Raw genomic sequence first — 27,240 nt, 5'->3', positions numbered from 1 at the left:
CCCAGGATCTGCCAGCAGGTTCCTTCTCCAGAGCCACCCCCAGCTCCACCACCAGCACTCTTCTGCAACCTAGGAGAGCCACTCAGGGCTGAGATCCAGATCAGCCACTCAATTCCCTCAGGGTCTCTAAGTAGAGAGCTTCAAAAATGGACACTTGCTACAGTGGCTGCTGCTGGCAGGTCCAGACTGTTCCATTCTCACTCAGGTGAAAGAGCTTTCTCACTGACCTTAAAAGCTGTCTTTGGCATTCTGGGGTTGAGAAGTCTGGAAACCGCAGCAGCTGCCAGTGAATCAGTCCCGGTCTGCTCCAGCTCTGTCAGCACTGGTGCAGCCCATGCTGATCTGCGCTCCACTCCCAGCCTAGTGTGATAGACCCTTCTTGTCAACCTTTCAGATTGTCTCGGGCTGGAAATTTGCTTCAGTCTGTCATTTTGTGGCTTCTGCTGCTCTAGAATTTGTTTAGTAATTTCTTACAGATTTTTTGAGAGGTTTGGAGGAAGAGCTCTAGCAGGTCCCTGCTTCTACTCTGCCCTCTTGGCTTTGCCTATCTCTCGTGCCTTATATTTTTTCTTTAGCACATAGAACTTTATCATAAACACTTGCTAGTCTGCCCATTTGTCCTCTACATTTGCCATGGGGCCAAATGCCAGGGATTCACCCAATGTTCTGGGGACTGCCCCTGGTTTTCTCTGGACATCTCGGGGATAGTGCCAGGATACATAGCTCCCTTTTTCACATTACCAACCCATCTTTTCTTGCTGACTTCTTTACACTGCTTTTCCAGTCTAATTCCTTGCTGGTAATGTGTTACAAACTGCCCACAGCCTTCATGCTCCTTTCCACAGCCCTACTACATGATTCTCATGAGTGTTACGTGTCACAATGTGCCTCAAGTAGAAGCACTACATCTATCTCAGGGAAAAGCTTGTTGATTCCCAGAAATAATCCAGCCTGATCAGTTGTGGGTAAAGCTCTTTTTCATTTGCAGTGTTTGTCCAAGGTACATGAGCTCTACAGAGCGTCCACCACACAAGAGACAATAGGCACTCCTTGCCAGCTTGGTTTTTCCTGACTTAGGCCTAACTTGAATTATTGTGGATCATCCCTAAGAGGTTCTGAGACTCATGACTCAATCAGCATTTACCTGAAAAAGGAGCACCTGGAGGGTCTCCCAATCAACAGGGAGTCACAACACTCACCCTGATGGTGACACACAACTTTGTTGAGTGTCTTCTTGCTATTAATTATAAAGTCACAGAATAAGGTTCTCTCTATTGCTAAATCTCTCAAGGAATCTTGTATAATTGTGATGTGCATGGATAACACCTCATGGGAAAAGAGCTTTTAAGGGGCTTTGCTCTCCTGAGTGTCTTTGTAAAATCAACAAACTATAAACCCAGTGGGATCTTGTATTCTCTGTTCCTTACAGTGAATTGTATGGTCTACTGTGAAATGTTTTAGAAAAGCCTGGCTGTCATTTCCCAATTGAGAAACAGTCAAAAGAGATGAACAGTTTTCAGAAGAATCAAAGCTATAAATGGTTGTACTAAAAAAAAAAAAAATTTGGAACTGAAAATCATTAATATTGAAATGAAAATTTACAAAAACCATTAAGTACCACCTCATACCTATTAGATTAGCTAACATAAGAGAAAAGGAGAATGGCAAATGTTGGAGGGAATTTAGAAAAATAGGGAAAATAATGCAATGTTGTGAGGTTGTGAGCTGATCCAACCATTCTGGCTAACAATTTGGAACTGTACCCAAATGGCTATAAAACCATGCATACCCTTTAATCCAGCAATATCACTACCAGGTCTATATCCCAAAGAAAGCAAAGAAAAAGGTAAAGGACCCTTGCGTACAAAAATATTTCTGGCAGCTCTTTTTGTGGTGGCAAATAATTGGATATTTAAGGGATGTTCATCAATTGAGGAATGGTTGAACAAGTTGTGGTATATGATTGTGACGGAATCCTATTGTTACAAGAAATAAGGGGAATGGTTTTAGAAAAACCTGGGAAGTCTTATAGGAACTGATGCAGTGAAATGGACAGAACCATGAGAGTACTGTACACAGTAACAGTAATAGTAACTGTGAAAGACTTAGCTACTCTGATCAAGACAATTTCAAAGGATCCAGGATAAAAAATGCTATCCAGAGAGAGAGAGAGAGAGAGATGATAAACTCTGAATACAGAATGAAGCATACTTTTTCCCACTTTTTTTTTTTTTTTTTGCAATATGGCTAACGTGGAACTATTTTGCATGACTTCCCATATATAATGGGCATTGTACTGCTTCCTTTCTTGATGACGGGAAGGGCTGGAGGGAGACCATTGGGAACTGGAAATCAAAAAAAGTAAGGAAGTCTGGCTGACTATCCCATACAACCCCTCCTTGCCCAGGTGAATATGGACTGCCTAAGCTGTTTCTCTTTGACCCTGATATGGCCCAAATGAATTCACTGAAAAGTGAATTCCTCTCTAAAGTATCTACCTTTATTACAGTGACATCACAGTATATAATTTTTTAAAAGACCCTGGGCCATTGTTACATTATATTAATTCAGATATCCAGCATGGTGTCCAACACACAGAAGACATCAAAAACTAGAACACCTTTACTGTTCCTTTTTGGAGGAATTCTTAGTGGTTAGAACAGACTATGAAAAAACCATTTAAAGCCTCACTGCCCATCCAACCCCAAATGAATACAAGAACAAACACGTATCAGCAGCTGGGGCCCTGGTGCGCCATTACAACTCCAAATGCAGTGAAGTCTGGCCTAGTTCTGTGTGCACTATAATCTGGGAACATGTACTTCCACTGTTCTCCCCCAATGTCCAGTGAACTAATCAGCAGGATCAGAAGAAACATCCATGTATGAGATGAGAGGCAGCAAGGGTCTGGGGCTCCCCTTTATGGACAATGCTTTGGAATTTGCTGTCCTTTCAGAAAACGCACAAGCAATAAGCTCCTTGGTTTACCTTGCTTGACACCACAATGCATGCACACCTCAGCAATCCTAGCGAAAGGGTCATTCATACCTTTAACTTGGAGTGGGCAGCCATTAAAAATGTCTTCTGGGGCTGAGGGGTAGCAGAAAAGAAATCAAAACTTCATTTCCAATAATAACTGATTCATCAGGATTGTGGGATTTCAGACAATGGGGCATCCTTCATGCCTAAATTTTAATTTAGGAAACTACAATATAAAGAAAATACTGTGAAGGGAGAGCCTACTCATCTTTTATCTTACCTCCTTTTATTATTAGAAAATGATATATCTGCTGAATTCATAAAGAGATTTTAAAAGAGAAACAGGAAACTTACATGGTAATTTGGGAATACCCACACAAATATTAATGAAAGGAAGGGAAGTACAACCAAATGTGGCAGGACCGTGAGCTCCTTGAAGGCAGGGACTGTCTCTTGCCTTTCCCTAGCAGTTAGCACATTGTGCCTGGGCACATTTGGGCATTTGGCAAATGCTTACTGGCTGATTTACTCATTGTGTCTTAAGTTTTTTTAGGTGCTAAGGGTTTTATTTCTTATTCTGTATGCTGATCTGGTTCTCATTGTTAATAGGTAAGTTCATAATTTAAAATTTTAAAAGTAGTGGATTTAAAAAAAATTTCAAAAGTTAAGCCTTATTAACTCACCTAAATCAAGTTGATTTGAAAGGGGCCACCTATGTTGACACTAATTTGAAAAATTCTTCTATGTCCTATACCTTACAAATGGTAACACTCAATTCCACCATGCTGGTATTTCTCACATTTTTAAAATTCCAAAACCTTCCTTTGTGCTCAGGATCCAAACCAATTCAGCCTTCTAAAATAATTTCAAAAACTCCACACCGACACTTTTTAAATCCACTTTTATTTCTCTTCCTCCTCACACACAGAACTTAAGCTGTCTCCACACACCACAATTCTTGCAGTTATAAATCACTTTAGGTTGGTCGGGTACCTTTTTTTATCATTTGATCCCTAAAGGTATGTTGGCATTGAGATAATGACATTTAAACCAGTGTTAAATCAATAAAATATTTACATAGCACAGCACATGAAGCTTTATAGACACTTGGAGATAAAACCACATTAGAACAGGACAAGACCACCATTATTACACGTTGTGAATCAGCTATTTACAGGTCCCTAATATGACATGTCTATGTCTGCACACTGGTCCAATGGGGCAGGCAAAGGCAAAAGGCAGTTACTTTGAGAACATTAAACATTAGGATTTGGAAGCACATTATTATGCTACCCCACACGTCATGTACCACCCTAAATTGCTCCAAGGTGGTTTCCAATTCTAGAATGGCAGGTCCAGCTGATACAACATGAAGATAGACAACATGTTTATTTTGTGGAGATGTTGTACTCATTCTAATGAGTCAGTGAGATTTTGAAGGCCACTCGTCCTAAGAACTTGTCACGATCATCCTTATTTCTTAGATTGGGTGACCCTTCAATCTTGCATTCTACTGACACCTCTTGGTTCTTGGTCAGAAACATGACCTGGACAGCAACTAACGGCTGTAGATAGTTCACCTAGCAAATAAAGAGAATACATAATCACTGGCATATGGAGAAAGATAAAGGACAACACAATAGGAAAGCAAATGAAATGGAGAACCAAAGGTTCAGGCTACAGCTTGCTCATCGCTTGTTAATTGGAAGAGAGCTTAGTGGCTGTCCATTCAATGCTCTCATTTGACAGGAGTGAAGTGAGACCTGACCAAGGACACACATGGAGGTCCTATGTGACAGAGCTAGATTAAAATCCACTTCCTTCTTCATTCTAGGAACATACTACTTCCTGCCCCCATCATCTGTACTTGAGGAAAGCCTGTCAGGACAAGGACACCATTACAGAGAAGAACCTGTTGGTTAGCTAAAATTCTCTACCTTGGCTCTTTTATACTCATCATAGATCCCTGGAGAAAAGAGCAAGAGCCAAGATGTGGGGATTCTGAGAATCCCCAGAGATAAAAGAAAATGGAGATGCTCTCCCAAAGTGGGGAATGTACATGGCAGCAACCACAGAGAGGAGATTCCCAAAACGAAAAGTGGGCCAAAAGTTCTCCTGGTATAAAAAATGTAGCCTTGGGTCTCAAGCCTAACTACTACATTAACCCTTTCCTCACGGGAACATGAAGCTATAGCTAGAGTTTTGTAATAGAACAGAACAAAACTGACATGACAAAAATCCACTTTATTTGAGGACATGCTATCAAGGCCGTAAGGGCTAGACACCCAAGTATACTTACGTGCAATTTCTTTCCATAATATGGATAGTACATTAAGTCAAGATTTCCATTTTGGGGGAAAGTTAATAGCTTGACATCTTTTCCTTCCTAAAATTTAAAACACAAAAAAACCCACTTTCAACAAGTGAAATTATAAGCATATGTTATGAAAGAAATGTCAATTATTCATGGGATAGGGGAGATGGCAATGCTGATGAAAATATCTATTGTGTGAGGGGGGTGAGTTGGAGATGCTCCATATCATAAAGGTAAGAGCCACCATATTCATGACTTTCTAAATGGATAACAAATCTAGAATGCAATGACTGTTTTATAAACACCAACAGATCTACAAATCACCAATACAAATGTTTGGATTCATCAAAGTATACACTATATAACAATACTTAAGGACTTGATTTTTAAAAAAAGTAACCTTACCCATTGACATCCTAACTTTTTGATGGCTGCACAAGGAAGTATATGTGTGGTGATGATTGCGGTGGGGAAAGCAAAATTAATCTTTCATCTTTACCTCTAAGTAATCAGTTAGAAAACCCCATATGAAAGAATATCAACAACCCAGACTCAGGATCTATGCTGACAAAAGTTTTACCTCGTCAATAGAAGCATTGGAAGCCACCATGACTAAATGCATTTGTTTGTAGCCTATGACTTTTTGTTGCATAACCCAGCTACACTGAGCCCTCTTTCTCAACAAAGCAATTTTCCTCCAACATTTCTACCATTAATCAGATTTAAGTTTTACATTAGAAGTATTGTGTTCTGCAATATAACCAGGGTTCAAACATACCAATGTTGTTGCAGGCTGGCTTCCTTTCAACAAAATAATACATTTTCTACACTATCCCACAACTCACAGTACAACAGTTTCTGCTACTTTTACCCAGATCTTTCTTAGAGGGGGAAAAGGTATTGACCTGAGCCACATTCAATTCACTATAGACTTTTCTTATGTGAATTTTCAAGGATGTATGAGATCAGACACCTAAGACTGTCAATACAAGAAAGGCATTCTCTTTCTCCACTGATGGTGGTAAAAAACCACCACAAAACAAAATACAAAAGGAAATAGGCTTAAAGTGAAAAGTAACTTAGATCTGATAGGAGGGAATGTTTGCTGAATTTCTTCTTGCCCTTTAGATCTATATTTGTCTTAAGTTGGATTTGCAAAAGAAAAATAACAAACAGGTTATGATAAAACTGTAATGAATTTTATTAAAACTCAAATAATACACACATGTAGCTCTAGGTCAAAGATACCTTTGAGGTTATTTAGTCTAGCTCCCTCCTCCCATACTGACCCAACAAACTGTCTAGAACGGGAAGGGCAGAAAACAGAGGGAGGTCTCTTTTAGCCCTGTATCATTAACCATCAGTAAGTTAAAGCTTAAAGAACTAAAACAGAGACATTGACTTTCCGAAATTAAATAAATTTGGAAACTACAAATGTTGCTACCATTATGATTTTTCAAAGAAACACAAGCATATCAGCAGTCTTCTTGTCTTTGCAAAGTTCTTGAGAAAAGATCAGCTAGGGAACATACAAGCTACAACCTAAGTAGTTTAATCAAATATAAAGTTTTAAAGTAAAAATCATTTTTCAGAAATTCACTAAATTCTCAATAATGAGATAGCAAATTGAGTAACTGAGGAAAAAGTAACTATCGTTCAAAATTATAAATATTTTTAAGTAAAAGGGCCAGAGAATTAAGTCTTATGGATTACATTTGGCTCCTGCTTTAGGCAATTTACCCTAGTAAAAACAAAATAACTCAACAAACAGTTCTGTATTTTCTATAGAATTTAAGTACAAATAATTCTTCCAAAGAAAGGAATGCCTTGGGGTGGGGGGAGAAGAATCCCTAACAATCTACATGTATGGCATCTATCAAATGACAAATAACGTAGCCACCCTGTGTCTGAGCTCAAAAATAATTTAGTTACTAGTGAAACCTTCAGATCAGATAAAAGCATCTGGTTTTCAGGGAGGTCCTTGTTTTTTATCCAAGTTTCCGGCTGAACTGACAGGCATACTGAGGAAAAGTAATGGCCCATTGTTCACGTGCATGAGAGAGTTCAACTTAGAAACCAGGAATTGGCTTTTTTCTTTTTCCTAATCTTCCACTTAGACGCTTATGGGTTAACAACAAAATATAAAACCCTTCTAGAAGCAAGGTGAAAAGTAATATGTATATAACTGAACTAAGAAGTCAACTGACACTCAGCTCTTCTGATGACAACATTTGTCAATAATCTGATTTGGTAAAATTTTACAACTAAATCAGTTTCTCTAAGAAACTCTTACCCATCATTTATATATTTGTCTAAGTTGGATTTGCAGCATGAAGAAAAAAAACAAAACAGGTTATGATATTAAAACTTTGTAATTAATTTTACTAAAACTAAAACTCTGTGAGGGAAGGAAGACAACTATGTAAGCAAGCCAGTATAACGCACACAATCAACTAAAGGCAACATCAGCATGAACTCTGAAAAGAAGACTCTTAAGATCCCAGGCACACATAACGCAAACTCAAAAGGACCTTGGAACCCCTCATTTACAGATGAGGTCCTGAGGCTGAGGCAAGAAGCCACCTGGTCCCACAGACCATGAGCTGAGCCAGTGTCTGGGCAAAGGTTTGGCTCCATATTCCAGGCTCTTTCTACTGGGCCTTTCTCATCACTAAGGGACTAATTTAGTAGCGTACTACTCTGTAAGCAGCAAACTAAAAAGACAGACATTTTTCAGATTTGAGATCCATTTCTATGAAAATTTAAACATTTGTTTTCAATATGATACTCACCTTAATTGCACACTCTATCCTGGGTTCTCCTTGAGGCCTTAATCCAATTATCTAAGGTTAAGAAAACATAATTATTTTTCATATCACATGTGAAAATGATTTTACCTTTTTTTCCCCAATAAAATGGAACCCTTTTATACACTGGTGCTAGAGGACAAGCTGACACTAAGTCATGTTAAGAGGGGGATCTACCACTCCATATTTTGATATCATTTGTGAACAATTTTTACTCTTGTCCAGTCCTCTTTCTTCATTCCTGCTTGCGGTTTTCCACCCTCTTAACTGTTTGCCAATTAGGTACATCTGTTTCACCAATGAATTCAGGTAACTCAGAAACCCCTAACACTCCTGAGTACAGCCTGAAGCAGATTAAAATGCAAAAGGGAAAAATGTTTAACAAAACAAATAAAAACACAACAAAGAAAGGTCATCTTAATGAAGTGACCAGGATGTTTCTAACTTGAATTTGACACAACCGTTGCCTATGCCAACCCTGAAACAATCACAAGAAGTAAAGAGCTTTGCCAGTTGGGTGATCCTGATAAGCAATGATCAGATTAGCAGAGTTCTCCTGTCAGTATTTCCCAAATCACTAATGGAACATTTTGAAAAAATATATCAAGCAATTGCCAATGAGCTTCAAAGAGGAGACTCCACAGAGGCCCAACAGTAGCTATGCTCCGGTGTTGCTGGTGTTTTCCAGTGAACAAACTACTGCTTCTGAGGGTTATGCCCGATTTACTGTAGTTAACAATAACACCAACACTGCAGTGTCACTGTACAGAACACTAATAAATGTCACACGACTGCTGCAGCCCACGGCAGCTACAGCCTTCATGTTAACCATGCTGCTTCTAGCCGATCAGAATGAGATGCTGCCTGGGACACACTCTGAATCATACAGGGATCTTGCTATTCAATAGTACAAAAAATCAGAATATATTCACTCTGTCATTTAAACAAAGAATTTATTATTTCACATTAATTTGACTAGTAGCATAAAGTAAAATTCACGAATATTAAAATAATATAGTATATGTTTAGTTTATAGAATATTTTAATCAAAATAACATAGTAACTATGTAAAAAAATAGAAATTCACATTACTAAATTGCAAAACAAATATTTTCCTATGTCTACATATCTTTTCATTTAAGAATCACCCATTTTCCCACTTCAATCAGAATTTCACTCGATTCTGGTCAGAATCCTATTCATTGCCAAAGCCCCAAACCCCCAGGCATGGACTTACCCTATTCATTTTCACAAAAATACAAGGATTTCCTTGAGGGTAGCCATAAGAGTTATCTTTCAATCCAGAGCAGGCTTCAAGGGTCTCAAGAGAAAATTTACAAGCCCTTTTAGGAGTGACGTCATCCTGTTCAAAAATCGTTCCATTAGGACAGCGTGAGTGAAATTCTTGTCTTTCACTTTCGTATGCTTATGGGACAAAAAGAAATAACCGTTCATTATTTTCACATCAATCTTGAACTGTCCGAAGACAAAACGATTTCATGTATATGATTTTAGTAAAGAGATTTCAAAAGACAAACACTTAACTCTTATCACGCGTGTGCTGATCTGAACTTTTTAAAAACTGTTCCTTCCACGTCACCTTAAAGCTGAAGTACAATATCAACATGACATGTCGATTGACTTTATTGTCAACGACAGCCCTGGGATCCCCTCTAGACTTCTCTGCCCAGCCACACAAATTATCACAGTGAAAATGAAGTCCATGGAAACTACAGTCTGTGTATTGATGCACAGATTAATTTTATTCCCAGGTAATCTCCAAGTTAGTATTTCATTAATTAAGAAAGCCATTTCTAGACTGTTCTTCAGTGGCCTCTGTGGGGTAGGACATTTACTAAGTTCATTCAGAAGGGCTAGCCCAACAAACATGCCAAATTTGTAAGACTTCACTTGTCTAATATGTCCAGAGAGAACATAACACAGTAAGCTGTGCATCTCTGTATCTTACGCAGAGCTAATATGTAATATTCTTCCTGCACAGAAACATTTGATAAATAGATTTTTTCCTGTAATAACTGTTGACTTTCCAAAAAATTTAGGTTTTAGTGAACAAAGGCTGAAATAGCAAAGAGACCTCCTTGTGTTGTTTCATTAAAAGCACTGCTTTATTTCAGGTCTATGAAAACTAACTTCTAGGAGGTTTCATCCACAAAACTTTCTATAAAGAGTTTTATCAAATTCCAAAGAACATAAATGGGTATGGAGAAGATAGAAATATGATACCAGATGAAAAAGCTTTATTTAACATATGAATAAGATAATTTTTCATCCCAGGTGTCTGTTACATTGATGTTGGACAACATTTATTTTGCGTGGACGCATGAGTGACGTTAACATAAATTACTTTTCAGCCCAAACCCACCAAAAAGTCTATCTAAAATTTTTAAAATAGGCAGACAGAAATAAAATTGGTAAAAACAAGAAGATAAATATTTGAGTAATATGAGGAAAAATTATGCCCATATTAGGATAAAATAAATAAAATGTTTAACTAGATGGTGAAAATTAAGTCACTTTTACAAGTCACCATCTTTAAAGAAAAGAAGCTATTCTAATATTAGTTCTTACCCCCTATCTAAAACATGGTATGTGCCCTCCACTCCTGTGACAGACTGCTGATGCCTACAGACCCCTTCTTAGAATGTTTTTAAATGAGTAAGATGAAACACACAGGATCATAGATGAAACCAATCATACTGAAACAAACATGCCATTTTCCCCATAAAAGTTCAGACCTCCTGAAATCCACCAATAACTTTGATGGTTTTCACATGTACTCCAGGTTAAGAACCTGTGATCTAAAAAAATATTCAAGACATTAAACATCAAATTATTGTGATCATAATTCTATATTAAGAACCACATAAATGAGGCTTTTCCTTATCTAGCAATTGCAAGTATCCTTCCCCTCCCAAATTCCCTTTTAAATACTTTGTATTTATTCTCTATAAGTACGTATACGTATGTGTGGGCACATACACATGCACAGACACACACATTTTTGTTTCTGTCTTTAGCATGCATACTCCTTGAGAATAAGGATTGCTTCATTTTGCTCTTCTCTTAACACTTAGCACTGCCTCTAGTGCCAGAAAGGGCTTAAGGAGAAGGTCCTCACTGACTGACTGGTTGATTCCATCAAGTTCCTTTGGGTAAGTCTCAGCATTCTTCACAAGGTGGCAATGAAGGACAACTGAAAATATTTCATGAATGTAATCACTCACACCCCCACCACCCATCTTTTATTCAAGGATAGGATAACAAGCAAAGAGTTATGAGTGAGGTGAACAACAGATGAAAAACACTGGTCTAGGAAGATAGCACGTACACACTGATTAGAATTATGTAAAGTTCATGATGAAAGCACTAAAAAAAATTGGGCTTGATATTCTACAGTGGTCTTAATAGCAGAAAAAAAGACTGCTTAATTTCAAGAAATACTCCCACAGCCCAAAAGAAAATCTTTGTGATCTTTTTAGAGCCAGCCAGACAAACTTTATTTGCTCCTATATGGCACTCTTAAATAATCAGCATCCCTACTTTAATTAATACAGGTTCACCATGTTGACCAACTCATTTGTTCTTCTAAAGAAAATTGCCAAGAACAAATCAATACAATTTACTCTAAAAGGCAGAAAAATTCAGTTAACTATTCATGAAAATTATGCCTCTTTCTATGTTCTGTTTCTTGCCTAAAGTACACTGGTGAGTCAGAATAATTGGCAAAGCACCATTTGCTACTTGTTCTTTTTCCTTAAAGTAGAAATAGGGGTATAACACACACATTTTCCTCTCTGTTATAAACCAAATCTGAATCAACCACTTTTAAAAGAAGTACTTAGAAGAAAACAATCTCACCTCTTAAAAATTTTGCGATGCTGGCAATATGGTTTTCAAAGGTTGAAGGTTTAGAGGTATTGATAGAAAACTCCAATGCACCATGTGGTTTTGGTACAATTGCAAGCCCTGCAAAGTCAAAAGATTAAAAATCAAATTTTTAATTAGAAATTAGGAGAAATTCAAAGGCCCCATACATATACTGCCTCCCCTGAAAGACCCCTACCACCCTCATCAACTTACAACTAACTAGAATCCCTTCATTCTCCACATAAAGGACATTTAAGACTTGAGACAAGTAGCACTGCATTTATTGATACATGTTTACACTGTACTCTTCATATTGAGATTTTTACCAACTGATCCTCTACAAGGACACATATCATAAATTCTTCATTAGCATATGACAGAACACAACTTAGTAGACTGGTACGAGGGTGAAACATTAATCTCAATGAAACTATAATCTTGGTAATGTAAAAAGATTTGACTTTTTCTGTCTAAACAATCTTCAAATTGTAAAGAAAAATATTCATAATCTTTAAAAGCTGGTAATCAAAAATTGCTCAAGTAATATAATTTCCCATAAACTGAATGTGGAAGTAAAGCTTGGTCACCAGTTTCAGAGTCAGGGCAGTTCTAGCTCTGAAAGTCCAGACAGCAAGAGCACAACCAGGACCTTCTCAACAGCTTATGTCTGTCCAGTTTACTGGTTGCTTAACAATGGCACTCAGATCATTTTCAGGTGACATGTGTCAAGCACTACCCTTCCTGTATGTGACTCAGTCAGTGAGGGAGGGAGCTGGGGGGCCCATCGTGGACACACCACCATGTCAAGCCACAGCATTTCAATGCCCCAGGCAGTTAACTCTGAGATGATCATCACAAAAGAATCAATCCCTGACCCACAGTAGGGGGAGCTGGGAGTTCAGACCAAAAAGTTCAGATTAAAAAAAAGAATGTTCCCCCCCAACATTTTAGCTTCATTAGATCTGTCAATATTAGTTTCTCATTGACTGTGTAAAGGAATCAGGATGTGTTTTGTCCTAATACCCTGGAGATCAGTCCTAGTAATGAGAAGCAATACTAAGCCAGCCTAGTTTTTTTCTTTGGAGTTCCTTCAAAGGTTGAAAAAAGACTGGGCTAGAACATTACAGCTCAACAGGAAAGAAGGAAGGGAACAAGCGTTCATTAAGAGCTTGCAGCGTGCCCAGCACTGTGCCAAATGCTTGTAACTATGATCTCATTCCCTTACAACTACTCGGGAAGGCTGGTTGCTATTACCCCTGTTTTGCAGTTGAGGAAACTAAACCAGACAGAGGTTAACAGTGACTTATACAGCTAGTGTCTGAGGTCAAATTGGAACCCGGGTCTTCTTGACTCCAGACCCAGTACTCTATCCATACTGCTAACTAGCCTAACATATAGCTTCCCCATTCCACCCTGCCCCCCCAAAAAAACCCTAACTAAAAATATCCCAACAAAACAAAAACACCCCAATTCCCAGGTATTAGTTACCTGGTACCAAGGTCCAAACCTTTTTTTCTGTCTACTGTAAAACTACATTCTTATAAAAGGCCCTTTTAAACTGTAATGGTCATAACAATACACCAATTTCAAGTGAAAAGCTGGAAATGAGTAACCGCCTAATGACCCTGCAGTTACCTGGACTGGAAATCTGGTCCCGGTATTTTGGAGTTTCATCACTCAGTGTCTGAAGCATAACCCACATTGTAAATGTGAAGAGAGCAGCAAGGAAGCCATAGAAGGCCAGGTAGAAGAGTAAGATCAAACCTGCAAGGACAAAGTAACGGTGAGTCTCCCTGCGGCACAGACCTAACAGGTAAGAGACCAGGCCATGGATTCAAGCTCAGCCATGCACAACAGCCAATCATCCCCCCACCCAGGCCTTCGCTGGCTCAGGCCACCAGATTCCCCCCCAGTTCTCCTGCTTTTCAAAGCCCCAGGGAGCAACTAAAGGCCTCTACTTCCCCGGCTCATCCGTTTTCTGGGATAGCCAATCTCAGAGACCAACGGACACGAAGTCAGTGCAGGACTCGCCCAACAGCAGGCAAGACCAAGGCCTGGACTGGGTGCAAAGCTGCCTCGCCTTCAACGCAAGAAGAGTGACAGCTTTCTACCTCCTTGGTCTGTTTTTCTCTTTTAACATGGGAGTGGGTCTATACTAGGTCAATAATTCATTTCTGGTCCCTGAAGCAATTTGGCTCAAATAACTTCAGAATCAAAGCTGTAAAGGCAAAAAATGGTCATTGTTGTGATGCGGGTGGTATATAATGAATTATTAAATGCTTGTAGTTAAAAACCAACTATCAGGTTGGTGTTTTATTTAAATAAAATCCCAAATGACCTGACTTAATTTCCTCCCCCCAGTACAGACACAGTCCCAGTTCCTAGTCATCATTCTACTGGAAGGGCTGAAGCCAGGCTAGTTAACCATTTGTATTTGCATGCCTAAGGCACTCTGTTTCAAGAAAGGATGGAATGGTTATAGCAATATCTTCTTGATCCAGAGTAAAGTTTTTACCAGAAAATTAAAATAAGGGGAGAGGATAGCACAGAAGAAAGGCAGCCGGGTCACCTTCAGACAGCATCACTTCCCTACCACATACCAGGACCCTGTTACAGAAAAGAGAAAAAGGAAGACCAAACTCAAGGAAAGCATCATGTCACTACTGAGGGAAAAGAAGAGACAGGGACAGAAAGAGGCAGATGGGGAGGGGGGGCGGCGGGGGGGACACGACACAATCCATTTGATCAAGCAAAACAAAAATGTCACTTTCAAGTCTACAAATCTGCACAAAGTTAAAACTTGACAAGTTAGGAAAACTCACCTGAATTTTGATAAAGAGTCTTATCACACCATTTCCTAGGAATTGACATAAAACTTCCAAAATAAATACTACAGCTTTGGTATTTAGAATCCAAACTCAACAGATAAATCAATCCCCTGCCCCACACCTTTCACATGCATTTTCTATTTTCTTTGCTTTTTGGACACACTAATATTAGATCACACTGTTGGTAAAGGTGTCAACTCTTCAAGCTCTTGTGGAAAGTGGAAAGCTCCCAAAGTCAGTAAACTGTACAGATCCCCTTTAAACCAGCAATACATAACTTTATGCCAAAGAGATCAGAAAATAGAAAATTATCCATGCGCAATTAAAATATTTTATGTCATTTTAGATTTGTTCCGTGTATTACTTTTATATATTTTACATTTAAGCAACTCTTTTTGTAAAGGTACTGCAGAACATTCATGTGCCAAAAGATTTATCAAAGGAACAGTTTCTGAGAAACCCGGATGGACTTATATGAACTGATGCGGAGCGAAAGGTGCAGAACAAGGAAGCAAATACAAACAACTCTGAAAGACTCAAGAACTTGGATCAATGCAATGACTAACCATAATTCCAGACGACTGATGATGAGGCAGGCTACCACACCCCCTTCCTGGCAGAGAGGTAACGGACCCAAAAAGTGTGACACCCACTGGTGGTCAGGCCACTTTGTTTTTCTTCTTTTCCAAAGGGGGAGAAGAAAGAAATATTTCTTTATTGAAAAATTTTTTAAATCTATTTCAAATCAAGCTTAGGGAAAATATAAGAAAATAAGTTAAATATTAAAAAGACTCTTAAGATATCCATATAGATTTGAAATGTTTTAAGGTCATATTAATGGACAGTCCAATGTGCATCTGCAATACAAGTATAAAACGTGTCCAACTGAATGTCTCAAACCTGAATGTCTCTTCCCTAAATTGAGGTCTTGCCCTTTTGATGTAGAATAGACTGGACAAGACCAAAAAAAAAATTATGATTCAAATTATTTTTACTTCTCACCAACATGAAAACCTATCAAAAAATGGCAACAGTTTGAACAAAGGATGTTTCTATGCCTTCCACTAGGAAACAACAACAACACTCCCATCCCCCATAGCAGTAAAGTCATTATAAAAAAAAACAACTATTGATTTAAAATTAATAATTACAGCTGGCAACTAAATTGTAATTGCTACTTTTACCAATATGTAATTTTCACATAATTGCACAGAAACAATTTAGTGGCTTAAGAATGATGTGGATCTAACTTAGGAAAGTGAGAACACGCCTGAGGGCAGTGAAAGTGATTTGTAACATGTCCCAATTCACTTTGTATTCAGCATATTAAACCTATCTCACAGTGCCTTTAAAATATGTTTTCAGAAGGTAAGGAATACAGATAATCTGGAGGGTCTGAAGAATACAAAAGCAGATGCTGTTAGTACAGTACTCAAAAGGTTTCATTTTCAGAAGTTTTTAAGAAGGTAAATAAATTACTACCTATGTCAAAATAATGTTAGATGAAATCCTCTTAGTGACTGCATTTTGCTCCAATGTTTTATTCATTCACATATTCAGTAAGCATGTACTGCCTATTACCTACCGACCAACTGTGCTTGGCAGGCTCTGGGAACACAAATGACCTGAAAGGAGCTCACATTCCAGTGAAGAAACACATGTTTCTAAAGGAGTCAATACCGTGTGTGTATAGTAGATACAAAGCCAATTCCAAGGGAAAGGCCTCCTAAAAGCTGGAATTCTGAGGCAGAGGCAAAGAGGAGATGCATTAGGAGCATGGGGAAAGAGTGTGGAGGTGAAGATGAGATGTGTGTGAAGAATAAGGAGGCTGGAAAGATGGTGCGGATCATGGAGTCATGCTGTTCCTAAAGGTCACTGGTGCCAGACAGGGAAGTGTCACACTCAGATTTATGGCTTTAAGAACATCAGTCTGGCAGTCTGGGAAGACCAGATTGGAGAAAGGAGAAAAAGGAGACCAGGGATGATAAATCAGAAGCACAGAGGATGTGGGTGAAAAGAGGAGTTTTGTTTTGGTCACGTTGAGCTTAAGATCCCTTCAGGATGTCCAGAAGGAGATGTTCACAAGGCAATCATGATACAAGACTGGTTCAAGAGATAGATGAGGCAAGAGCGTAAAGAAGATGGCTTGATTTACAGGAGCTGGAGAGAAAACAGTATAGGAAGAGAAAGCAAGGGAGCCTAGAGGGAGCCAATGTTGTCTTCATTGCTGGGGGTAATTTGGAGGAGGAGGGAGGGTTTGGAATATTAACAAGCAATTGATCGCCATTTTATACATTTTGAATATTCTCAAATGTTCTGATGAAAAAGAAAATGGTTTATACAGAAAATGAAAATCAGACATGTTTAATACTATATGTCAAATATTGTCGTACTTTTAAAACACCTGCAAATTTGTCCTAAACACACATGAACACAATCTTTGTTCTCCTGGTGACCACTTCACCCTTCAGAGCTGCTCCCAGGCCAACAACTCACACCTTCCCAATCTTAGAGGTAAGATCTCTTGAATCTCCCACTGAGTGCTCAACTACTGAACTTTTCCCTCCCTGTTCCATCACTGATCATGCTTCGCCAAACTTCAACCTGGGGTTGCTTCTACTACAGATTTTTGTCCTCCAGTATCAGCTGGACCCTCTTTACTACTCCCTAATCAAGTCTGTTTCCCTCCCCCAACAGCTTTGGTCTCTTCTAAGCCTTCCCCAGCACCTTTTCTCTTACTCAGCAAGGCACTGGGAAAATAGAGACTAGTGAGAGAGTTCCCTTTTCTTGATCTCCAAACCTTGCCATCATCCTCCATCCTCTCTACCTTTACTCCAGGCTCAGATGAAAAAGTGAACCCTCCAATCCAGTGCAACCTTTTCCTTATTTCTCTGGTCCCACTCTCTCCTGTCAGCTTATTAATCAAGAGCTAGGGGCAGCTAGCTGGTGAAATAGAGAAGAGGGCTGGGCCTGGAGTCAAAGCCGACCTGCATTCAAATCCAATCCAAGAAATGTACTAGCTCTGGGAGCTGGGGCAAGTCATTTAGCCTCTGTTTGCCTGAGTTCCTTCAACTGTAAAACAGAGATGATACCAGCATTTACCTTCCAAGTTTGTTATGAGGATCAAATGACATACATAATTTACATAACTGTAAAGTGCTTATTATTAGCACAGTACGTGGCACATAGTAGGCACTTTTCCCCATTAATACCACCTTATCTACTCATTCATTTTCTCCTGCTTAAAACCACAACGAGGTCCTGCTCATCCTTAAAAAAAGAAAAACCAACTTTTACATCATCCTATCATCCCATCTCTTCCCTTTCCCAGTCATATTCCTGGGGAAGTGAAAGTCTATCTCCACTTCCTCTCTAACCCTTACCATTCCAGCTTTCTAACTTCACTGAATTCCAAAGTGCTCTCTCTAAAGTGACCAGATGCTATGGCCTTTTCTCTTGACTTCTCAGCAGCATTCGCCACTGCTGTCCGACCTCTCCTCCTGCCAAACTGTTCATCATCAGTCTTCGTTTCTACATCATCCACGTTGAGCTCCACAACTGAGCAAATCCTAAGGTTCTAAGGTTTTGTCCAGGGTCGTCCTCTTTTCTCTCTCTCCATGGGTTCTCAAGGGTTCATCGATTATCTCTGCGTAGATGGTAACTATTTCCATCTCTCTCCTGAGCCCCATTCTTTCACATTCATCTTCTGACCATACGCTTCCCAAGATCTTTAAGCATCTAAAATTCACTAAGTCCCAAGTGAAGTAAGCAGAACCACAGTGATGTTACACTGACATTGTAAAGACAAAACCTTAGAAGGGACAAGGACAATGTCCAATGACACAGCTCCAAAGGCCCTCGGTGTAGAGGGCCTAAGAAGCAGCAGAAGGCACATCTGTTGAGACTGCCAATGCAGAAACTGGTTTGACTGAACTAGACAGATTTTATATACAAGGACTTTTTTCTTTTTCAGCTGGAGGAGGTGGAGTAGATTATGCACCTGGCAGCCCCTCCTCTGAGGGCAAACGAAACATTTTTGTAAAAGCCGAGAACAGAAGGCAAGCCAAGATGAAACAATGTGGACAGCAAGGACAAAGTTATGTAGCAAATTTATCACCTAAGAGACCTCTAGCTCCATGTACAATGACTTCATTTCCAGAAATGCTTCAATTATTTCTTGTTTCTTAGGTTCCAAAATTTAGAAGTTCAAAGTTTCAAAACAGACCCAGTTATTTTTCTCCCCAGGAGACCCTCACTGATGCCTCAGGGGCCTCAGAAGTCCTAGCTTCCCCATCTCACACATCCAACCATCCACCAAGTGTGGCTGGTTCTACTTCCACAAGGCTGCTCTTTAATCACAAGGGCACGCTTTCTTAGCACACACACATATCACTCTCCTAGCTCAAGAATATCCAGTAGTTCCCCCTCACTTCAATACAAACTTCCTTCCCAGAATGGCTCCACTTTCCATTCCTGGGCTTAGTCTGCAGTGCTCTGCTTCCTTTCTCCTGCCCTGCAGTCACATCAGTAATCTTGGTTATTTCACCACAAGATTTTATCCTGGCTTGCAGTCCCTTCTCGGCTATCATGGTCACCTTCTTCCTCAAGTCAAGGTACCCTACCACACTCACTAATTCCAGGGATTACCCATCACCTCCAGGATCCAATGTAGAACTGTGGCCTTTAAAGTCCTTCCTATCTTCTTACCGTGTTCTCCGTACTCCGTACCCACTCCGTACTGTTATGTATACTCCTTCTCCTCCCTACTCAGTGCATTTTCTTTGACTGCCCCTGTAACTCCCACCCCATCCCCAGAATGCTACCTTTCTCAGCTCATCCTCCAGGTTTTTTTCAAGTCTAAGCTAAAATCCCACCTGCTGCAAGATTTCTAGTCCCCCTTAATACTAATGCCTCTGATATCACCAAGTTAACCAAAGAATACCTTGTTTGCACATAGTTATTTGCATGTTTGTCTCTCACTCCTATTAGGACTGTGAGCTCCTTCAAGGCTGAGACCTCACTTCTGCCTCTTTTTTGTAGCCCTAGGGCTTAGCATAGTTCCTAATACACAGTAGGTGCTTAATAAATGCTTCTTGACTTGTCTCCATACCTCCCAATCCACCAGGCATGGAATATACTTCTTTTCCACCTCCACCTCTTGGAATCTTTAGAGTCCTCTAAAGCTTAGTTCAAACAAATGCTACCTCCTACTCCAGCCTTTCCAGAGCCCTTATCCCGCTGGTGACACCCTCCCTTTGCCTTTCTCCTAACAGGCTACTATATCACACCAACTGCAGTGAAATTGTAGAAGAGATAATTTGTGGGAAAATTTGTCAACTCTTGGTTAGATACATGTTCGATCCAAAAATTGTTAATTTTTTCCTCTGCATTGATGTCTATGTTTGTATTATAAGTGCGATTCAAACAAAATAAGAGAGTTACACGCTGAAAAGCTGGAAAACTTGCTTAACCAGACTTCATGCAGAGAATAAATAGCTCTATCAACTACCTCTCAGCAATAAGCTGAGTAAACTTCCTTCTTTCATATCCTTCCTAAGGCAGGGAAGTGGTTAAATGTTTTCCCCTCTAATTTAACACCCATTTATTAAAAAGTTTTGAGAGTCAAGCAGGAGATACAAATACAAAACCTAAAATTCATCCAGGATCACAAGGAGTGGTAAACGGGGATAAAAATCTAAACAGATAAGAATGCAAGACAGGATTATCTCAGGGTTCAACTAAACAACAGGGTAGGGTAAGGTCTGGGAACATGGCAAGTAACACCTGGAAAGACTGACTAGAGTCAGATTGTGAAGGGTTTTAAAATATCAGGGTGAGGACGCTATTTTATCTTCTTCAGGACCACAGATAAAGCTGTGAATGGGTCAGATCTAAGGGCATAAAAACTAAGTTGTGAACAATTAGCCACAGGTCACAAATAGGAGAGTGCGTGTAGATTGTCAGCGAGAACATTATAGCTACTCCTTCCACATCTACTTTCCCCATCGAGAGAGTTGAAATAAGAAACTAAATGGGAATTTTGGGAGAGTTCTGTGGAAGCTGTAGACAATATGTGAAGACCATCAGATGATACAGAAAAACTTTAGAAACTCAGAAATGCATATAACATTCATGCAGTATTGTATGATATCAACCTATTTTATTTCTTAATACCATAACAATTCAGACTTCTTCTCTGGTATGAAGGGAGGGTCAAAACTTTTATGAGGATTTTCCAGATTGTTGGGAGCACAAGCACCCCTAACTCCTGAGATGTGGAAGGGCTGACTGTGGTAAATTTAATATTATGATTGCTTATGTGAGCTCAATAACGAACACATCGACACCTGAAAAACACTTTATTATAATAGTTAATCCTGGGATGTTGGAATCCTGACAATGGGGGTGGGAGGCCTGAAGAGTAAAGAGAATGACATATTCTCTTTACCAAGGACATTACCCTAATGCTACTCTACTACTGTATCAGGTTTTGGAATACATTTTAATATTTACATTTGGATGAGAAGGCCCAATACTCTGAAATTTAAAATTCAAATAAAATTAAGTCAAACTGATTTAGAATTAAAGATCTATATCTGCAAGAGACATTAGCATTATCTAGTCCAATAGTCTGATTTTACAGGCAAGGCAAATGAGGCCCAAGTGATGTCTATAGAAGAACCAGGATTTCAGCTTCTGAATGTTTTTTAATACGTGGCTAAAACATCCAGTTTTCCCTCCAGACACACTGTTCCCCACCTGCAAGCCTCTGGTGAAATCGGAGAATTCTACATTTCACATTGATGCAAAGTTGTGTTAAGAATATAGAGTTTCCTGTTCTCTGGCTGGGATGGCCTTCCATTATCTTCCCTGGGAGTATAAAATTGCCTTATTATTATCTAATATTTATATAAGGCTTCAAAGTATACATATATATCCAACCTTAGCATATAAAAGTGCCTTCCATCCTTATGAAAACCTTGTAAGATAGAAGCCATCAGCCTTTTACAGATGAAGGAAGATCCAATTTAGTGACTTGCCATGGAGTCAAAACTAGTCAGGTCTTAGAAGCTGGATTCAGATAGAGGTCTTAAATCTCAAGTATAGTAGGGTTTTCCCTACACCAAATCTCTTCCCTTTTCTACCCACTAGTCTGTAAACTATATGTTTGCTAACAATAAACAAAAATAACGGCAAACTCAGCAAAGGTATCAAAAGATAGCTTCTGTGATGAATCCCCTTTGGATAATTAAGTCAACAAAAGACAAGAGTCAAGCGAGGTGAGCACACAGGTCCTACTAGAGTCCGTGACTCTCAGAGAGCCATGGAGGGGGTGGGGGGGAAGGTGTCTGCTCCTTTTTAAAAGACTTAAGGGACTTGGGGACAGGAGATGGCACTGCAGTGTAAGTGGAGAGAAGACTTGCTACTTACTTATTCCACTCTTAAAACAGGCTTCTACAAAAACTCACATAAGCACCCTGGACCATGACAACCAGACATGAAAAGCAAGAGCAGTGAAGACAAAAGTTTCCTTAATCTATATTCTATTTCCCTTCTGACAACACAATATGCTTCGCATACTAGGTGTTTAATCATAATTTTGTGAGGTAAACATTTTCTTTAATTTTAATGCCTTACTGATACTTTTAAAGTGAGTATCGCTCTCCCTCCTCACCAAGGTTCATGAAACACTGAAGCAAAAACAACCCAACAAAGCCAAGACATCCCCTATGACTGACAGGATACTCAGCACTCCACTGCCTGCCCTTGTCCCTTCACCACTTGAGCAGTGACACCGCGTCCTTAGCAAGTCTCTGAAATCTGGTGCCAATGATGCTCTGGCTTTGTTGTCTCGCCCTTGAATCAATTCATAAACATCTTACCAAGCTTCTCTGAATTTCTCATAGTTGTTTCTTATGGTGCAATAATATTAAATTGTTCAGTGACCCAATGGGCACCACCTTTTTTGGTTTCCAGTTTTTGGTTTTGTTTTTTTGCTACCACAAAGTGTGGCTTTAGATATTTTGGGACCTAGGTTTCCTTGGAATAACTGCTGAGACAGATCAAAGTGTCCTACACTTCTATTATGTTTCCCAGAAGCGGTTCACAGTCCTACCCATAATCTATAGCTTTATCCCCAAAGCCAGCATGGGACTACTGCAGAACCATGAGCCCAAAGTGGTAGTGGCTGTCCAGCTGTCACCTACCAGGAAAACTGAGCTGAACAGCATCTACAAAGTTCAAATCACTTTTCAAAAAATAAATTAAAACCAAGTCACTTGAAGCAATAATGAAGTGACAAAAATTCTAGTACAATAAAACAAGTGTGGATATTGACCCTATATAATTCCATTTAAACAACTGTCTTCCACATTCTGTGGTGATTCAATTTTAACTTTTTATACCTGCAAACTAAGCACCATAATTCTTTTTTGGCCAAAACTGATATCAGCGTAAACAAAAGTCAAAAATTTAGATGCCAATTTCTCCCCTCCCATCATTCTCCTGACTCTTGTTAAGGACCTGGGGAAGAACTCAGTATCATTTAATAAAATTGTTAAGACGCCCCTGCCCAACATGCACTGGGGTCTAGTTTGATGTTTTACTGTGAGGGTCTGATGTGGGGTGGGCAACAGGGGAACACTATATGAAACAGGTTGGGACTGAGAGAAATCAGTAAGACAAAAGTTGAAAAAAATGATCCCTCTAATATTCAAATAAATATGGCAACCTAAAAATCAAATGAAAAACCAAACACTGTAAAGACACTGAACACTACACAACTGCAAACAGCAACTAACTCCATTACACCCCCATACGTAAACATACACAACAGTTAAGAAAAAAGTCCTAAGGTTGGTGATAAATGCAAACTTGTATGTCTCTAATTTACTATTTGTTTAAAGAAAGGAAAGGTGCAGGTGGAGGTTTTTCCAACAAACAGTTACAGGGAATTATGTTCACCAAAAATCACTTGACCTTTACAAGTAGACTCAGAAAAGGTTCAAAGCCTTTCCCAATATACTACACATACTACATGGGAGGCATGTGGAGCTAACCATCTGAAAAAGGGATCTTTGGGGCTTCAGCGGACCAGCAAGCTGAAAAAGCAGAGTTCCAACATGGGCATGGAATCTTATCCTGGGCTCCAAAGGGCACATGTACAGGACCAGGGAGATGGCAATTCTGCTGCACTCTGCTTTCCTGAGACATACCAAATCTTGTTTTCAGCTCTGGTGATGAGAGCTAGAACTGTCTATGAGGGCAATCAAGTCAGTGAAGGTCTATACCAGGGGTGGGGAACCTGTAACCTTGACGCCACAGATTCCTGACTCCTCGATACCTTTTGACCCAGAGATTCCCCTACTGAGCATTTACTTCCAGAAGACCATTGATAAGAACAAAGTCCCCATATACATCAAAATATGCATAGAAGTACTTTTTTGTGATAAATCCTTGGAAACAAAGCAGACTCCACTGATTAGGGATGGCTAAACAAATTAAGGTGCATGAATGCAGTAACAATGTTCTTTAGCTGTAAGAAACAAAACTATATGACTTCAGAGAAACATGGAAAACATGGAACAAAATGAACTTAACACTTGAGCTTTTAAAAAAACTAATTTCAAATACAATTATAGGAGATATGGTTAGGAAAAAAAAAGATCAACAATTTAATTTACTGACTCATTTTTCCATTCAGAAATCCTGTCATCTTTGTCATAATTTTAAAAATGTGTGCTTTTGATATCAGGAATGTAAAGGTTAAGCCGATAAGAGCTGTAAAATAAAAAGTTATCTCTTTAAGAGATTTATAAACAATCATCATCTTTAATCTAGAACTACTAGGAAAATCCCCAAATAAACACACCCTACTTTAGAACTGTGTTTACTGTTTTATTTGTGTGGTCTCAAAATACTATTCAAAAAAATACAGTAACTGGTGATGATGAATGGAATTCCTGGATGAATCATTGTAGAAGTATAATGGGATTCTATTTAAAAATTTTGAAATAAATATTCATTAATAATATTGGTCTATTTCTTGAAAGGAAAATTTATTGTTACATATTTTGAATCCTCTCTTATGTTTTGCCATGCACATAACATGCTTTTTGCCCTTTCTTACTCTATATTTAAGTTCCAATATTTAAGTTTACATGTTTTTCTTTCTTTTCTATTCCTCTATCTTTTTAATCAGATTGGCCATTTTGATAGTCTTTTCAAAGAACAGCTTCTTGCTTTATGTGTCCTTTCTACAGTTGTTTTGGGATGGGTATATCTAGTATATCTATTTTTCCCCTAATTTTTAAATGTCTCCTCTTTGTAGTAATTTTAGTTCCTTCCTTTCTAATTTTTTAAAAGTGAATATTCAGTTCACTGATCTACTCTTTCTATTTTGGTAATGTATACTTGTAGGGATGATTTTTCAGAATTCTTTAGCTACATCTCAAAAATTCTGGTCTGGATGTGTCATCACTATCATTTTTTTTCACAGAATTATTGTTTTGATGATTTGTTCTTTGTTCATTATCTAGGATTTCATTGATAAGGTTCCATTTATCTTTTCTTTCTGGTCCCTTACTACTTTTAGTGAATTCTACTATTTCTTTCCTTTTCAATTTTGTTTTTGCAATCTCTGAGCCTAACACATGGCCAATTTTTGCAAATGTTCCTTTGTTGCTGAGAAACACATATCTTCTTTAGTAATCCCATTTAAAAGACACTGTCTTTTAGTTCTTGTTTCTCCTGAAATTTGTTCTGCTTTCCTTTTTCTTTACCTTTCTGTTGACCTTGTTTAAAACTGACAAAGGAATATTTTGAGGATGATGCTTTTAAGAACGTTACTGTATCTTCAAAAGAACAGTGAATTTATTCTAAAATTTACCTTACTTGTAACCTGACTTTGGCAAAATAAAGATCTTCTACTAACAACCTTAATAACAAAAAGCTAAAATTAGGTTATAGACAAAACAGAATCAGAAAGAAGAGATAAACTATCTGCTGGTTTACAATATTCTCTGATTTTATCCTTTTAAAAGATTCACGGCTGTGCCACTATAAAAAAGTTTAAAAGTTTACTAATTTCTAGAACACAGAAATGTATTAAATGAAAAATATATGGAAAAGCAGAAGAAATTCTCCCAGCACAAACACCTTTGAATGGAATCCAAAACAGCCATGGTGGGGGTGGGGGTGGGTAGAGTTACTTTTCAATATCTGATCAATCCAAGCCAAATTCTTCAAGACAGGTACAAATTTCAGCCTTTTCTGACAAAATCAGACACAGGCACATAGGAAATTCGTATGCCCCACATGTTCCCTAATATATCAATTACTTTGGAACAAATTCACATTTTCAAAACAAGCATTACAGAAGCAATTTCATCTGAAATAATACTGGAAAAGGTGAGTTGGAGCCTGACTGTGGAGAGGGCCTTTCTCCAACAGGGTGAGCCATGAAGACAGTACCCAAGGGAAATATCATAGGAGAGAGAATCAAAGAGTTGGCAGCTGATGTGATGGACAGGTGGAGAGGAAGACATCAAGCCTGGATGACTGGAAAGATGACATAAAGAGATCTCAAGAGGAGAAGGGGCAGTCTGAATGCAGAAAATGTGCCCCCTGTCAATAATTCACAAGCTTTAGATCTTCTGGCACCCACCTTCACAAGCATGCTTCAGATCTTTGTCAATGTAAATGATTTTATTTCTTGTATATCTCCTGGGGTGCAGTAGGAACTGTGGGCAAAGGAGGGCTGGTCTGAACCCATGATCTTTGCCCCACCCCTGCCCCAGGGTCTCAGAGTTGTAGACCACTAGGGTTGCCTTTTCATCCTTAAATCGCCACATTGCCAGCCTGGGTCCTGTAGAAACTGAGCCTAAGACCAGGCTGTCACCATCGTTTACTGGAGTATTTTATGTATTTCTTCATCACTTAACATATATAAAAATACGCTGTCATTTTTTTAAGTTAGAATCACATTGCTCTCCAAAGGGGATGAAAAGACAATGAAGCTATGAATCCAGGTGATCAAGAGTACAAATGCTACAATGGGCCAGGTCTGTATTTACAACATGGAAAAGACTATCTTTTCAGACACTGCCAAGGAGTGTGCTTACTGGCCATTCCACTCATTATCATGTTACATGGCTGATCACAACAAGGCACTTTCTTCTCACAAGACTGTAAGCTAGCTTGTTGGGTAACTCAAGCATTAATTAAGTACGCTTGCCAAAAAAGGACTATTTTATGGAGAACTCACATGGGGCAGGCGATCCCATGGTGGTCAGAAGAAGCGATACAAGGACACTCTCAAGGTTTCTCTCAAGTTTGGATTTGACTGTGCAACATGGGAGACACTGGCACAGGACTGCTCAGCATGGTGTGCCCACATCAGAAAGGGTGCTGTGCTCTATGAGCA

At 39.0% G+C, this 27,240-nt stretch overlaps 1 protein-coding gene across 1 annotated transcript in view; it reads right to left on the bottom strand.

The window, feature by feature from the left end:
* Positions 1-3,863: 3,863 nt before the first annotated feature.
* Positions 3,864-27,240, bottom strand: part of ATP1B3 (ATPase Na+/K+ transporting subunit beta 3) — a 35,664-nt gene continuing 12,287 nt past the window's right edge. The window contains exons 2-7 of the mRNA XM_072618184.1: positions 13,624-13,752; positions 11,980-12,087; positions 9,338-9,525; positions 8,086-8,136; positions 5,279-5,365; positions 3,864-4,559 (exon numbers count right to left, since the gene is read on the bottom strand). Of these exons, the coding sequence (XP_072474285.1) occupies positions 4,395-4,559; positions 5,279-5,365; positions 8,086-8,136; positions 9,338-9,525; positions 11,980-12,087; positions 13,624-13,752 (728 nt within the window). The 3' untranslated portion in view covers positions 3,864-4,394. The remainder of the gene's footprint in view (positions 4,560-5,278; positions 5,366-8,085; positions 8,137-9,337; positions 9,526-11,979; positions 12,088-13,623; positions 13,753-27,240) is intronic.

Source organism: Notamacropus eugenii, chromosome 6 (assembly GCF_028372415.1).
Source record: "Notamacropus eugenii isolate mMacEug1 chromosome 6, mMacEug1.pri_v2, whole genome shotgun sequence".
NCBI classification, from domain to species: Eukaryota; Metazoa; Chordata; class Mammalia; order Diprotodontia; family Macropodidae; genus Notamacropus; species Notamacropus eugenii.
The sequence above is the reverse complement of the archived record's forward strand: the minus strand, read 5'-3'. Positions and strand labels throughout refer to the sequence as shown.